We start from the raw sequence: 13,890 nt of genomic DNA on the forward strand, positions 1-13,890 counted from the left end.
TGCAGATCATCAACAACACATGCAACATTATTTGGACAATTCCGGTGCTGGTCATCATTCCATGAATGTTGGTGGTCAATCCAACAATACAATTTCCTCCACTGCAAGTCATTATGTATTTGGTGGTGGAAGTAGTCAAGCTACTTCTACACTTCAACCTCTTCCAAATACCTCATCCTTGTTGAGTGGTGCAAGTGGAAACCAGCATGTTGTAGGAAACAATCAACATACAAATAATGGTCAATCTTCTACAACCTCAATACAAATACAATTACAGCAACTACAACAATATCAACAACAAAGATATGGTACTAATAATACAACTCAACAATTGCCTTCCATGAATGCCTACCCATCTCAGCAAAATCAAGAAGATGACCAGTTGGCTGATTGGATGAATGAACAACCTTCTAGAATGTTGCAACAACAAGAACTTCCTCCATTTGAGAATGATTTTGGATTTGATGGATGGTTCCAATCTGAGGAGAATCTTAATAATGTTCTATCTCAACAATTGACTAATGGTTACTTCCAGAACTCAATGATGGGTAACTTGAACAACCAAGGTGCACAAGATATGGACAACTACCAATCAAGACAAATGGGACTCGGTTCCAACTTTAACCTTAATTCTGTGTCAGGTAATTTAATGCAAAATGGTCAACCAAATTTTGTAATGGACGATCCAAACTTTAATGTCTGGGGTGATGCTGGAGATTTAGATTTGGATGAAGGATTACTGAACAAACACCAAGGTAATCCACTCTTTGGCGGTACTCAACTCTTTACCAATCATACAATGTCGACAACTGAATCTAAGGGCGTGACTAGTATAACAGCATTGGCAAATAGTTTGAATTTCAGTGAATCTCCTCAAATGAAAAAGACAAGGAAATCGAAGAAGACCAACAACTTAACAGAACACTATCAACAAAATGGCTTTGATGAATCTTATGAACAAAACATTTTAGATATGGACAATGAAAGCTTTAAGAATTATGTTAACGGTTTGTATGGTGAAAAGGGAAAGAAGAAGAATAAGACTCAAATTCCATTCAATGAAGAAGACTTTTCAAAACTACTCCTAGCCAAGGAAAGAATTACAGAACTGTACCACCAATGCCAGCAGGACAACATGAGTCTAGTCAACTCAGTGATGAGTCAATACACACCATCCATGGAGATGGATGATTCTTTAAGTAACGAAATGAAAGAACTCTATGCCAAGGTTAACGCCAAACTGGACTATAAGAACACTGAGAATAAGAACCACTGTGAACAAGTGCTCAAGAAACTCATCTATGAATGGGTTGACATGGTTAAGGCTCAAAAAACAGTGGTCAGTTCAGACAAGACTAGTAATGATTCTTCCAACAAATCGAGCAAAAAATCAAAGAGTGCCAACAGAAGACTTCCTAATGAAGCTAAGAAAGTTTTAGAAAATTGGTTCTTGGAACACTACAAGCATCCTTACCCAACCAATGAAGAAAAACAATGGCTAAGTGATCAAACTCAACTCAACCTCACTCAAATCAATAACTGGTTTATTAACAAGAGAGGGCGATCTCTCAAATTGGTGAAGGAAAAATTAAGGACTGAAACTGATGATGGAGAAGAAGAATAAATCAAAACTAAAATTTACATTGTAACAATCCTTCTATTCCGATAATTTCTGGAAATTAAATTAAAAAAAAATGAGCATAACGGAACCATTGATTGTTGATCGTATTTTAAAGTATTGTCATCATTCTGATTGGAAGGTGGTCAAGCCATTTCTTATAAGCAAACAATTTCATGAGGTGTTTAACAATTTTACTTTTGCCAAGGATTATTTGATCAATTTATTCCAACTATCGGAATATCAAATTAATCTCCTAAGTGAAGCAATTACCTATTTTTCATCACAACAATCTGGTAGTGCTGAAACAGACAATGGATGTAAAAAACCAAAGAAGAAAAAGAGGAAAACAATTAAATTTGAAAAGTATGAAAATGTTGATCAGGTTTATATGGGAATTTTAGAACTTTATGTAAAATGTAATTTGAAAAATCAAGATAGTGAAGTTAGAAGAGCAAATAAGAGGCTGCAGAAGAATTTTAGTAACATGTTGGGTGAATGGAAGATGGACAGATTTAATTTCACAGCTGATTTGAATGATATGATCTCCAATCACAAGGGAATTTTCATGACTGAGTTTGAGATTTCGAGTCCTGGCTTCTACAGTTACGGAGGTATCACTCAACGCTCAGAGTTTGTGTTATTCACTCATTGTGGGTTTCCTCTAACTTTCAGAAATCAGTACTCAACTTATTTAGAACTAGATCATTGCTGTTGTGATGTTACGGAAATTTGTGGTTTCAGAAATATTTGTAACAAGCGGTTTGATAGAGGAGGTGAAGAAGAATTGTTTCGTCATGCACTCTCATACTCTGGGCACAATGGGACTCAAAATATGGGCACACAATTTTCTGAAAGAGCTTTTAATGGAATATTAATGACATTATTCCATCATGCTGAAAATTACTTTGGAGGTTATGATTCACAAGAAGGTTTCGAACAGGAGAAAATACTGGGAACAATGCTATACGAAATTTTAAATTGCTCACTTGTTGCCTCAGATAATGGTAAGAGCTTCTTTGCTGAGAAATTTCAAGAGGAGGATGACTTTGAAGGTTTACCTTTTTACTCTAGGAACCGTTACTGATATTCATAGTACTATTCAGATGTTCCTTTTTTACACCATTGTGTTTTCAATTAATTGGAATAAAGTTAAAATTTGAAAATCTGATGGGCTCCAAACACGTTCACAATGTTGATATTCCTGTGGCTGATTTAATATGAAGGAAGTCGTTGTTTTTAAAAAGACAAAAGACTACAGCACCACAGGTTCCCAAGTTGTCTCCAACCTCAGTACTGATGTGGCTCGACGATGCTTAACTTCTCAAATCGGACGGGATGAGGTGCATTCATCGTGATATGGCCGTAGCCATTAAATTCCTTAATATCTGAATTATAAATATATTATCTATACTAAATTGAACGTTTTCAGACCTCAAGTTGTTAATTCAGTTCTCCAGTCTGGACGTTTGATTGCTGATGCATGTGAATCATTCGCCGAACATTGTATTGATGGATTCAAGCTAACGAACCAAAGATTAAGGAATATGTCCAAAACTCCTTAATGTTGGTAACTGCCTTGAACACAATTATTGGGAATGCAAAGAAGGCCTACCAAGAAAATATCAGCTTGAAGCAAGCTTGTTTGGACCTCAATTTTCTTACCAATTATTCCTTTCATTAAAAGTTATCAGGTTTCTAATTTGTTTGATAAGAAATTTTATCAATTCTAATAAGTTTCTTTCCAATAATTTATTATTCAATTTACCAACAACGTTACTCTTTAAAACTGGACTACCTTAATGCATCGAAAGTAAAATGTTGTCAGATTTATAAAAACGAAGGAAATTGAATTGAGTTTCTGGAGGCTAAAAAACAGATACCGACAATGGGGCTCGAACCCACGACCCCAGGATTAGAAGTCCTGTGCTCTATCCAACTGAGCTATGACGGCTTCACATTGAAATACATTAAGGGTGGATGGCTCACTAAATACAATTAGTCGGCTGGGAGAATAGAATGATCGGAATGAATGGTAATGCATACTTGGAGAAATGGTTACCATAGCGAATCATTTGACAAGGTGCAAAATTCATTTTTCTGATTCAGGACCAACTTCAATCACACGATAGGAGTAATGGACACTGTTTAAACTCTTGGAAGTAAGGGTTAGCTTTTCAGGGATCAAACTAGAGTCACAATAATACCTATAAAAATCGTTGGCTATTTTTATTAAGGTTAAATAAATAAATTTAAAATTGTGGAAGGAGAGTATTAACTGGATGTTAATACTTCATCTCCATGTGGACGAATCCAATAAAAATACAATAATGGTTTTTTTCCGAATTGAGCAGTTTTATTAGATTTCAATCATTGCAATTATAGTATTTATCATAGTCATAATCATAATAAAAATCATCAGAATAATCTTCTTCATAGTGCTCAAGAATTGGTTGTTCCCATTTCTTTCGATCTTCCAAAAAAGTACTCATGTAATAGTACTCGTTACTGAAATATAGAGCTGTGGATGGTTTTTCAATAATGAATGAACAAACTAAGTTGAACGTATCTCCACACAACTGAACAAGAGGATGTCCACGAAGAATTGGATTGGCATTTGGTTCTTTTCCCTTTTCCCTTATTAGGAATGCAGGTTTCACATCTTTCCATGTTTGTTCCTTTCTTTTCTGTTGATAACATTTCTTGAACTCTTCTTTCACTTCATTGCTCTTCACTCTATTTTCCAAATCCTTGAAATCTATTGCACCTAGAAACTGACATTTTGAATACAGAGCTTTGATTATTTCCACTTTTGGATTTTCAACACAATGATGCATCAAATCATCACAATTCAAACCATATATTGCTGTTTTGAACAACATTTTGAACATTTCCACATTTCCAAGCTCTACAGCTACATAAATGGCTCTCAACTTATTCACATTTCTCTGTTGTGTCTGAAGTAACCATTTCAATAGTTGAACTTTTCCACTTTTGACCGATTTTGTAAGTGGATCTTCTTTACAATCATCAACAACGTATCTCATTCTCTGTTTCTGATTGCAATTGCGATAGAGAAATTTGGCAATTTCCAAATTTCCACTCTCACACGCAGCAAGGAATGGTGTCTTCTTTCGGTTGTCCTTTGTTAGAAGTTGTGAGCCAGCATGGAATAAACATTGAACAATTTCCAAGTGGGTTTTACATTTGCATGCATGAATTAATGGAGTGGAGCCATCTTTTGTTCTCACACTCATTAGGTTTCTATTGGAGGAGGAGATTCGTTTAACTTCCTCACATTGATTGTTTGATATGCATTCAATCAATTCATTAAATTGTTCTAAAGACATTTTTTGCACCATGACTATGTTAGTTGACTTTGTCGAATGACATTTAACAACTATTGTGACTTCCCAACACCAACTAATTTTAACTTGTGAATTCAAAGCAAATAAATTATGAAAATTAACAAGCCAACTGTTGAAGTGTCTTTTACAACTCATAATCTCAATATTTATTAAATTGCATTTAGTTAATAATGTTATATTTCCAGGTGTTTGTTCACAAAGAACAAAACCAAGTAAGGTGTGAATCAACATTAAGCAAAAACCAATGAATTTAAAAAAAAATTTAAAATTATAAAATGAAAAACAAAATGATTGGAATGTATCAAATATCGCACACAACCAGCGATTTTTGATATCTCTTCGCTAAGAGAACCTTTCAAAGAGTTGTACTGGAGGAAAGCAGTGAGAGGTTTTTTTACGCGGTGGAATATTTAGATTGGTTAAAAAACCAGCCTCGGCAAGTGAGCACAACGCTCGTGGATTTTCTCATCAATTTATTATTTATTTCTGGATACAGCAAGAATGAAATGTCTAGCATTCAATAATGGCTTGTTATTGTTGTTGGTCATTATGATGATGATGACAACAATTTCAACAATTAGAAGTGAAGTTACTTGTTTCAACAAGAGGAAAATTACTATGAAGTTTAAATCATCAGCGATGGGACAAACGTGTGATGGAGAGGCTGCATGCTTTTCTAAACAAAATACCAGATTGGAAACTAATTTTGATGTTCCTAAAGACCCTTGGACAGATTTTGATCTATCTAAATACTATGTTTTAGCTACGTCTGGCTCATTGAGAGCAACTGTTAGTAGTGTTTTTAATCCTTGTCTTTCTGATTCTTCAAATTTGAATTCAACTTCTTCATTTAGTATCAATGGTCAACCTGTTTATATTGGTAGAAAGAATTTAGGTAAAGACTTTGTTACTTACAAATGTATCAGTAGAGGAAGTTGTAGTGAAACTTTTTCAGCTACTTCCAGTGATGAGGAATATCCATATTCTGGGTTTTTAAATTTGACATCTTCTGGAAATACAGCTGTTTTGGAATATAGTGATCCATCAACAGATCTTTGTGTGTATAGTTTGGATTTTACCTTTTGCTATATGTCAAAGAATTACATTATATATGATTTAAGATTGCAAGTAGATGATATCACAACAAAACCTCTCAAAATTATTTCTCCAAAAACCATGGAAAGTCTTAAACAGGATGTTCTCATACCTCAATCATATGACCCTCTGCAAAATGGATATTCTGACAAGTTTACTAGAAAGATTAAAATTACAAACAAGTTAATTGTGCAGACAGGTCTTAACTTATTTAATTTGAAAATCTTTCCAAATAACGCCAATTTTAAAGATCCACTAGTTGTTGATATTATTTCAATTACTAAGGAAAAGACAATTGACGGAAGTATAATCAGCCAAGATATTTCTGGAAAGTACCAAATTTCAAACAGATCACTTTCTGATTACAATATCAAATTTAACACATCCCTCTCTGTGGATGAAATAATTACTGTTCAATTAACCCTTGGTGTCAACGGCGAAATTACATCATCAGTTTATGACATGAACATGAATTACAGAATTGAAACGATAGACGAGAATACCTATAATTTACAAGATACCACAATAATGGATGGTGTCTATTATTTCAGAAGATCAGATATTACTGCTACCTATGATACAAACCAAAAGATAGCTGCAAAGAGTTTAGTTTCTGACATGGTCTCTCTTGAGTATGTAAGCGAATCTGAAGAGGATGGAAAATGTTACCTACAAGTTAATACATTGTATGGCTCTTCTTCAGATAAATTTTCTGGACTCTTATTTATTTATTCCAGTAAAACTGGAAAACAATATTCCATGAAATTTGGACAAGATTATACACTCGATAAGAGTACCAAACAGATTGGTCAGTATATAATTCCACCTGAATTACTCGATTGCTCATCTGTTGGAGTTAAAACTAATATTTATTTTAAATGGGTGGTTCTCTCTTCAAATTCATATACAACAACTGAACCATCTGCCAACTTCCAAATTGCTATTTCCAAGAAGAGTATTATCTTTGTCAATGATCTTGCCAATGCCAACATAGAACTTACCTTTTCTCAACGGTATGAGAGCAATGTAATTCTCCTAAAGTCAAATCCACCAAATATGATTGTTCCTTACGATGTTATACTTAAAAACTCGTATTCATCATCTGCATCACCATTTGCTTCATACTTGTCCTATTCAGTGCCTCTCTCATGGTTAGATAATAGCCCAATGAACTTGAATCCTGTTAGTTATCCACAATTATCTACAGACTTTTCTGCCAGTGAAATCTATTTGAAAACAGGAATGTATTTCGGATTTATAGAAAAAAGTTGTAGTGTTCTTCCATGTAAAAGTTCAATTAACTTCCAGCTTAACAGTCAATTGGCTAATCCTCAATCTATTGCTGTAGATACAACCATCAAAGTTTCTCAATCAGGATACAGATCAAGTGGATATATAACAGCTGTTTCAATCCCTTCCTCTTTAGCTAGAGCAGCTAGCTCGTCAAAATTTAATTTAAGAGTACTAGCTGAAGTGAAAGAGACATATTATAATTCCTACTCAACCAAAAATCCGTATTATTTGCAAGTGAGTAAGGGATCTGTTGGAATGACTCAAAATCCACCTTACAATTCAACTTTTGGGCAACAAATAGCCTCCCAAAACTACTTGACCACTGATAAGTGTGCTTCCACCTCATCGACTGGTTATTTAACAGTTAATATTCCGATTCGTGATGAAAGTGACTATGGAACTTGGTACATAGCCTTTTTTGTAGATCCTAATTCTTCCTTTGATGTGAAATATACCATTAATTTGATGAGTAACATAATCCCATTGAAATTGTCTACTACTTCTTCAAAGGCAGCTCTTACCTACACTCCAATTTCTTCAGTAATATATGGTTTGCAGTTCAGTTCAGAAACAAATTCTGACTCATCATTACTACTAACATTCGATGGATATAGTTTGGAAACAAATTCATTTGAAGGAAGTGGTATTCAAGTATTTTTAAAACATGGGTCTATGCCCACAGAGAACGATTATGATGTATTATCTCCAGTGTTAACTGGAAGTCTTTCATTCATTGCTCGCTTCGTATATTCAGACAAAGTTACTTTCAGATATTTGATGGATAATTCATATTATTCTGATCCAGCAGAAAGGATTAAATACCCAGAGGATTATTACAAGACTTCCATACTTTCAAATTCAAAACTTGATTCCAGCACCCTCTATGTATTGATAAAGAGAGTTCCATCAGGACAAGGCTATACGAATTGTGTTAGTAGCTCTTATATTGTTTCCCCAAGTTCTTCCTATATTGCTTACCAGTACAGTTCATCTCCTTCAGTTGTTGGAGGATATCTAGAGAAAATGAAATCACAAGTTATCAGTGTGAATCCAGATGTAATAGGTGCAAACCTTGCAATTTCCAATGGTAATCAACTAATGATTGACTTTAATCAAGAAACAATAATTCCTAATTACGCATCCAAACCAACCATTGTTAGTTACGATGGAAAGAAATTAGAAATTCTTGTTGATCAAAATTCCACAATTAATTCTGACTCTATTTCAGTATCTGCCTATACGTTTAAATATTATATTTGGGGGAAATCAGGCCAAACACCAACAGTATCTTTTAGATATTCTATTAATGCCAAACTAAGTGTTGATGAGAAATCTGGAAAATACTCTCAACAAGTATTCATCGTTTTCCCAGTTAAGAGTGGATATGTTACTCAAGACTCTCCGTATGACACAATTGTTAGAATTAACAGTAGATATCAACCATCAACATACCTTATTGAAAGTCTCACACCATCTATTATTGCCACAGCCATTGTGGTTGGTATTAGTTTCATTATGAGTTGCATTTATTTTGTTTGGTCTGTTTTTATTGTTGTCGTAAAGAGAGGAGAATTTAATTTTGGAACAGTAAGTCCTCAAATGTGGCTTGGCTGTTTGTGTCCAGCTTCTCTACCAGTTTCTATCTGTTATTTCTACTACTTTGCTCACGAAGGTTTTCAGCAAAAGCTTGCATCACCACCTGTAAAAAGAAGAAGAAGGACTAGAATTTTAATTGCCCTCTCTATTATTTCATTCACTATTGGAGTTCTATTTGGATTATATTTGTATGGACATGTGGCATTTAATCATCTTGGATTAGAATTATCAGCTCATTTCAATTTATATACTTTGGGAAAACGTACCACTGATTCTACCTATTCTTCATCGAACCTTATTCCTTGTTGTGCCCAAACTAGAACAGGTACATCCAAAGATAAGCAATTCAGGACATACTTTGGGGTTGAATCAAGTACCTTTACACCAAAATTTTCAGGGGGAAGATTGGATTGTATTAAGGACCTTGATAGTATTGTTAGAGATGCCTTGAGAAGTAAATTCGTTTTGGATGAAATTAATGGACAAAAATATGAACCACCAACTGATAGCGCCATCCAAAAGACAAGCTATGGCTATTCAAATGCCTTTCAGATGGCTACAGTTTATTGTGTAGGAAACTCAGTTGTACTAATGAAAGCAGACGATTCCTATAACGAATATGGTATTCCAGGAGCATTCCTTTCTGTTTTCCCAATACTTTATTCATTCTATTTAATTATCCTTGTAATATTCGAAAAGATATTTGGTGATGGAAGAAAGTTGAGTGAATCAAATAATGACCAAATTGGAAGAACAACTTTACTATTAGGCAACAATACTGGCTATGAACCAAATACTAATGAAGCCTCTTACAATCCAAACATTCAAAGTACTGAACAATAAATATTCATATATCAGAAGAATAAAATCATATATTCGAAGGAGTTCAATACTTGGTAATGTTAATTATTGAAATTGAAAACTCCAAATATGTACAATAATAATTCAGTAAGGGTTCTCTCTTCTTCAGTTTGAAATAAGAAGGGTAGATAAATTTTAGGTGTTCAATGCTCATATTAGTAGGAATGAGCAACGAATGATGACATTTTAAAATTTCTGTCAAGTTTCAAGAATAATAAAAAATGACAACTCCAGCCTTGGAGACATTATCAGTGTTAGAAAACACCGAATCAGCAGAACCCTCACCACAAACCACAGAAACTACCAATGACATCCCAACTCAACCACAAACTATCCCATCAACTGAAACTATTCCTTCCCAATCTTCATCTCTCGAAATGAATAATAATGCACAAGCAGATGAAAATGATGACGATGAAGATGATGATGAATCCACCAGTACAACCACCTCCTCATCCACCACTTTAACTTCCCCAAGAAATGATCCATCACAACCTTCGTTATCCTCATCACACCATTCTAATAATAATATTCAGAAGGCTCTCCCAACTAATACCTATCGTTTGAGTAGGGACATTAGACAAACCATTACCAATTCAAAGCAACGTAGTCAATCTCTACTCAATAACAACAACATCAATAATACCCAGAGTGGAATTACGAGAGCAAGTGCTTCTTCATCATCCTCTTCTTCGAGTGGCGCCAATTTTTCTGACTCGACAACTACAAAAAATGTAAAACATAGCGCGGAGAATGATTACAAGTATTATGAGAGTGGTAGTAGTGTTGGTGTATCATCATCATCGTTGGAGGATGGAAAGAATGATGATTTGAGGACTCTGATGAGTACTCATATTGTTAATTTGGTTAATGGTGATTCCAATTCTGATGATATTGTGAATCATACTAATAATAATAACAATAATAATGGTGAACAATTGTGTAGGACATTGGAAATTGAAATTGAAAAATCCAAGACTGTCAATAAGTTTTTCATTGAGAATAGAGATGATAGTGCCATCAAGGATTTATTCTCTCAAAATTGTTTGCATTTGTATAATGGAGAGTTTACAGTGTTGAAACATAATGAGAAGGATTATGTTGAGGCTCAACAGGAAAATGTTGCTAACAATGTAAGTTTTCATTCGGAATAGTTGTATCCGATACAGATGATGTTTCTTAACTTTCAATTTGTAGACTAAATGTTTAATGTATCACGAACAAGGAAAGGATATTATGGATTTGGCAACAAAGAGGATTACTTTCCACCCAAATGATTTTATAGAGGAGTAAGTGTTGTAATATTGAATATTTAAAAACTAAACATAATTGGAAATATAGTCAATTGAATCTATTGACAAAGATTTATAGATTCCGATTGGAAGCAGGTGAATTGGAGCCTTATTTCTTATCGCTTGAACTTGTCAATGCTAAAACAAGAGCTAAAATCAGTGAAAGATTTTACTTCCACATGACATCTCATCAGCTCATCAATAGTTTTTATGATGAATTGGATGTTAAGAAACAATTACAAAAACAATTGGACCACCAACCAAAAGCATTGTTTTCTCTATCACATTTCTTGAAGGGAGAACCTTTGTCTGATGTTTATGCAGTTGTTTTTGTATTTAAAACATTACAAGGAGTTTCTACTGATCAAACACTCAAACAATATCAAGCAGGAAAGAAAAATCATACACTCACAAGGGATACACAATCCGAATGTCTTTCAGGTTCACAAACCTTTGATGATTTCCAAGGACTTAAATATCACAAGGAACCTTTCTTATTTTCATTCTGTCCTGTCAAGGAAAGTGGTATTCATGCTATGAGATACTTTTTACCTGTGGAAAGTTTGTTCCAACTCATGAGTAGCAGTGAATCTGATGTTACAGAAGGAAGTGTTGGAACAAAGAAATTATCACACATTGATGCAGTGTGTGAAATTATCTCACAACAATCAGAGACGTTACTTCACTTTTACACACCTCACAATGTTCATGAACGTAGTGAGTTAAAAGAGCAATTAGTTGCAGAAAGTGAACTTGCAAAGAAGAATATCAAAAAGTACAAGCCAGTTCCTGGTTATTTAGTTTTTGAAACTTACAAATTTAATCCAAAGAAATTTGAATCAGATCCAGTGGAAAGAGTTTTACTCTTTGGATCTGAACAAGAAAAACCAATGTTTACTACCAGTTCAGCAATTTCACTCGAAGAAGTAATAATCAAAATCCAACATAGAAATGGTAGTATTTTGAATCCTAGAGATCTAACTCAAGAAAAGGAACTGAAAAAATGTTTGGCAGCCTCTGATTCTATCAGTTATCAAAATTACAAGATAGAAGAACTCCATGAAAAGCTTCCAAAATTCCCTCATTTTGATTTCTCACACTTGTTATATATTTCCCCACTAACTCTAAATTTGGAGAAATTCAAGATTGATTCACTTTCGTGTTTGGATGCTGATCCAGCTCTTTTGGAAACACTTGCAATTAAGAAATTCAAACCAAAGAACGTTCTGGTAAAAGTAGAATATAGAGAATCTATCAAAAAGACAGCCCAAAGAATTATATCTCCACATGGACAATCACTTGTATCTGAAATTTACTGTAATGTATTATTCGATGAAGAAAAGATGGTTCGATTCCTAGATGAAATCAAAATTGCCTTACCACTTCCAATGGAAAAAGAAAACCACTTGGTCATTTCATTCTATCATTTAGTTATCGAAAAACAAGGTCCAAAGAGAAAAAAGACCCTAGATAGCAATGGAAATGTGCCAAAGATTTGTTTTGGTTATGCCGTTCTCCCTATCAAGGACATTGTTGAAAATCACTGCTCCAAGATGACAGATTTTACATACACTTACACATTACCTATCTATCAAAAATTGAGTGGAGATTATCTTTCAGATTCTAAACGTTTGAGTATTAGTGCATCTGCTAATATTGGATCAATGTCTCAAAAACGATACGATATTAAGAAGGTTTCCTTTGTTTGTAACACGAGAATTGTTTCAACTATTTACCCTAACGAAAAACTTCTCCTTCAATTCTTTGCCGATTGTGCTCCTTTTATTAGTATCACAAAGGAAGGTTCTGACTCGAAAGAATTGTCTAGAGCGGTTAAAGACTGTAGAAAATCAATTGAGAATCTTACAAAAGTTCCATTCTCTAAATTAGTAAGCCATTTCACACTCATCATGGATATGTTGCTTAGTGTAATGTGTCGTATTCCAGATGTGATTCACACTTTTGTGAGCGAATCTGAACAACAAGAACAGTCTGCACTCTTTGGTGATACTTCACATGGTTTGAGTTTGACTGGTTCTAGTGGCGAAGATGAAATGCTTAAATCAATTAGTGCCAGATTTGGACTTGCAGAAAGTACTTCTCCTGTTTCTAACTCTGCTTCACTGGAACACAAATCTCTCAGCTCAATCCTTGCAGCTAAAAGAAAATCTGTTACTAACAGTGTTACCAATAGCACCTCCTCATCTTCACAACATCTCAGTTTTACTACTCCTAATAATCCTTCTTCTGCTACTACTCCTTCAAGTCCAGGCTCTTCTGGTGAATTGAAAAAGAGATTCTCCCTCAAGAATATTCTCAAGAGAAAATCAAAGGAAGTTGAACCAACTCCAACTGCTTTGCACACTGCACCAACAAATGCAAAGAAAATTGCTCAACCAGGTGAAGAGGGTTTCAATTTAATAGAATATCTTAAAGCTCAACAAGAACAACAAGAACAAACTCAACACACACCAGAAGTTGCAATCCCTTCAAAGGAAGACAAATCAAAGAATGAAAAAATCAAGAGAAGAATGTCTCTCACTGATAGATTATTCAATAGAAACAAATCTCTTGATCAATCCAGTGAAGAAAGTAATACATCTCCAGTTGCTGAGGCAAACAATTCATCTTCAGGTGCTGTAAGAAAGAGTATTACCTTCACTGCTTCTAATACAGACTCTCGTGGAAGTCAATCTGATTTTGGTGATTTCCTTGGTGTTACAGCAACTTTGTTCGAATTACAGAAAACCGTTTTCCAAGTTATTGT

General features: G+C 34.4%; 5 protein-coding genes and 1 non-coding gene across 6 annotated transcripts in view; 4 read left to right on the forward strand and 2 right to left on the reverse strand.

Moving 5' to 3' along the window:
* Positions 1-5: 5 nt before the first annotated feature.
* NAEGRDRAFT_57484 (homeodomain-containing protein) lies at positions 6-1,649 on the forward strand. Its single transcript, XM_002679433.1, has one exon. The coding sequence runs from the start codon at positions 20-22 to the stop codon at positions 1,622-1,624; it is 1,605 nt and encodes a 534-aa protein (XP_002679479.1). The 5' UTR covers positions 6-19; the 3' UTR covers positions 1,625-1,649.
* Positions 1,650-2,009: 360 nt separating this feature from the next.
* Positions 2,010-2,705, forward strand: NAEGRDRAFT_65253 (uncharacterized protein; the record flags this gene model as incomplete). The annotated part of the gene is made up of 1 exon (XM_002679434.1): positions 2,010-2,705. The coding sequence occupies one exon, from the start codon at positions 2,010-2,012 to the stop codon at positions 2,703-2,705; it is 696 nt and encodes a 231-aa protein (XP_002679480.1).
* A 793-nt stretch (positions 2,706-3,498) lies between these two features.
* NAEGRDRAFT_t198 lies at positions 3,499-3,572 on the reverse strand. The gene has a single exon. It is a non-coding gene; the product is annotated as a tRNA-Arg (tRNA).
* Positions 3,573-3,984: 412 nt separating this feature from the next.
* On the reverse strand, positions 3,985-4,980 carry NAEGRDRAFT_47574 (uncharacterized protein; the record flags this gene model as incomplete). Its single annotated transcript, XM_002679548.1, has 1 exon — positions 3,985-4,980. The coding sequence occupies one exon, from the start codon at positions 4,978-4,980 to the stop codon at positions 3,985-3,987; it is 996 nt and encodes a 331-aa protein (XP_002679594.1).
* A 507-nt stretch (positions 4,981-5,487) lies between these two features.
* NAEGRDRAFT_79031 (uncharacterized protein) lies at positions 5,488-9,826 on the forward strand (the record flags this gene model as incomplete). The annotated part of the gene is made up of 1 exon (XM_002679435.1): positions 5,488-9,826. One exon carries the CDS (start codon positions 5,488-5,490, stop codon positions 9,811-9,813), a length of 4,326 nt encoding a protein of 1,441 aa, XP_002679481.1. The 3' UTR covers positions 9,814-9,826.
* Positions 9,827-10,052: 226 nt separating this feature from the next.
* Positions 10,053-13,890, forward strand: part of NAEGRDRAFT_65256 (rasGEF domain-containing protein) — a gene marked incomplete at both ends in the record, with an annotated part of 6,717 nt that continues 2,879 nt past the window's right edge. Inside the window, 3 exons of the mRNA XM_002679436.1 lie at positions 10,053-10,964; positions 11,029-11,120; positions 11,173-13,888. Of these exons, the coding sequence (XP_002679482.1) occupies positions 10,053-10,964; positions 11,029-11,120; positions 11,173-13,888 (3,720 nt within the window). The remainder of the gene's footprint in view (positions 10,965-11,028; positions 11,121-11,172; positions 13,889-13,890) is intronic.

This window comes from Naegleria gruberi (assembly GCF_000004985.1).
Source record: "Naegleria gruberi genomic scaffold NAEGRscaffold_13, whole genome shotgun sequence".
In the NCBI taxonomy this organism is placed as follows: domain Eukaryota; phylum Heterolobosea; class Eutetramitea; order Acrasida; family Naegleriidae; genus Naegleria; species Naegleria gruberi.

Excerpts from the sequence above, each read along its gene's own strand:
- NAEGRDRAFT_57484 (XM_002679433.1), top strand. The coding sequence starts at position 20 with ATGCAACATTATTTGGACAATTCCGGTGCTGGTCATCATTCCATGAAT.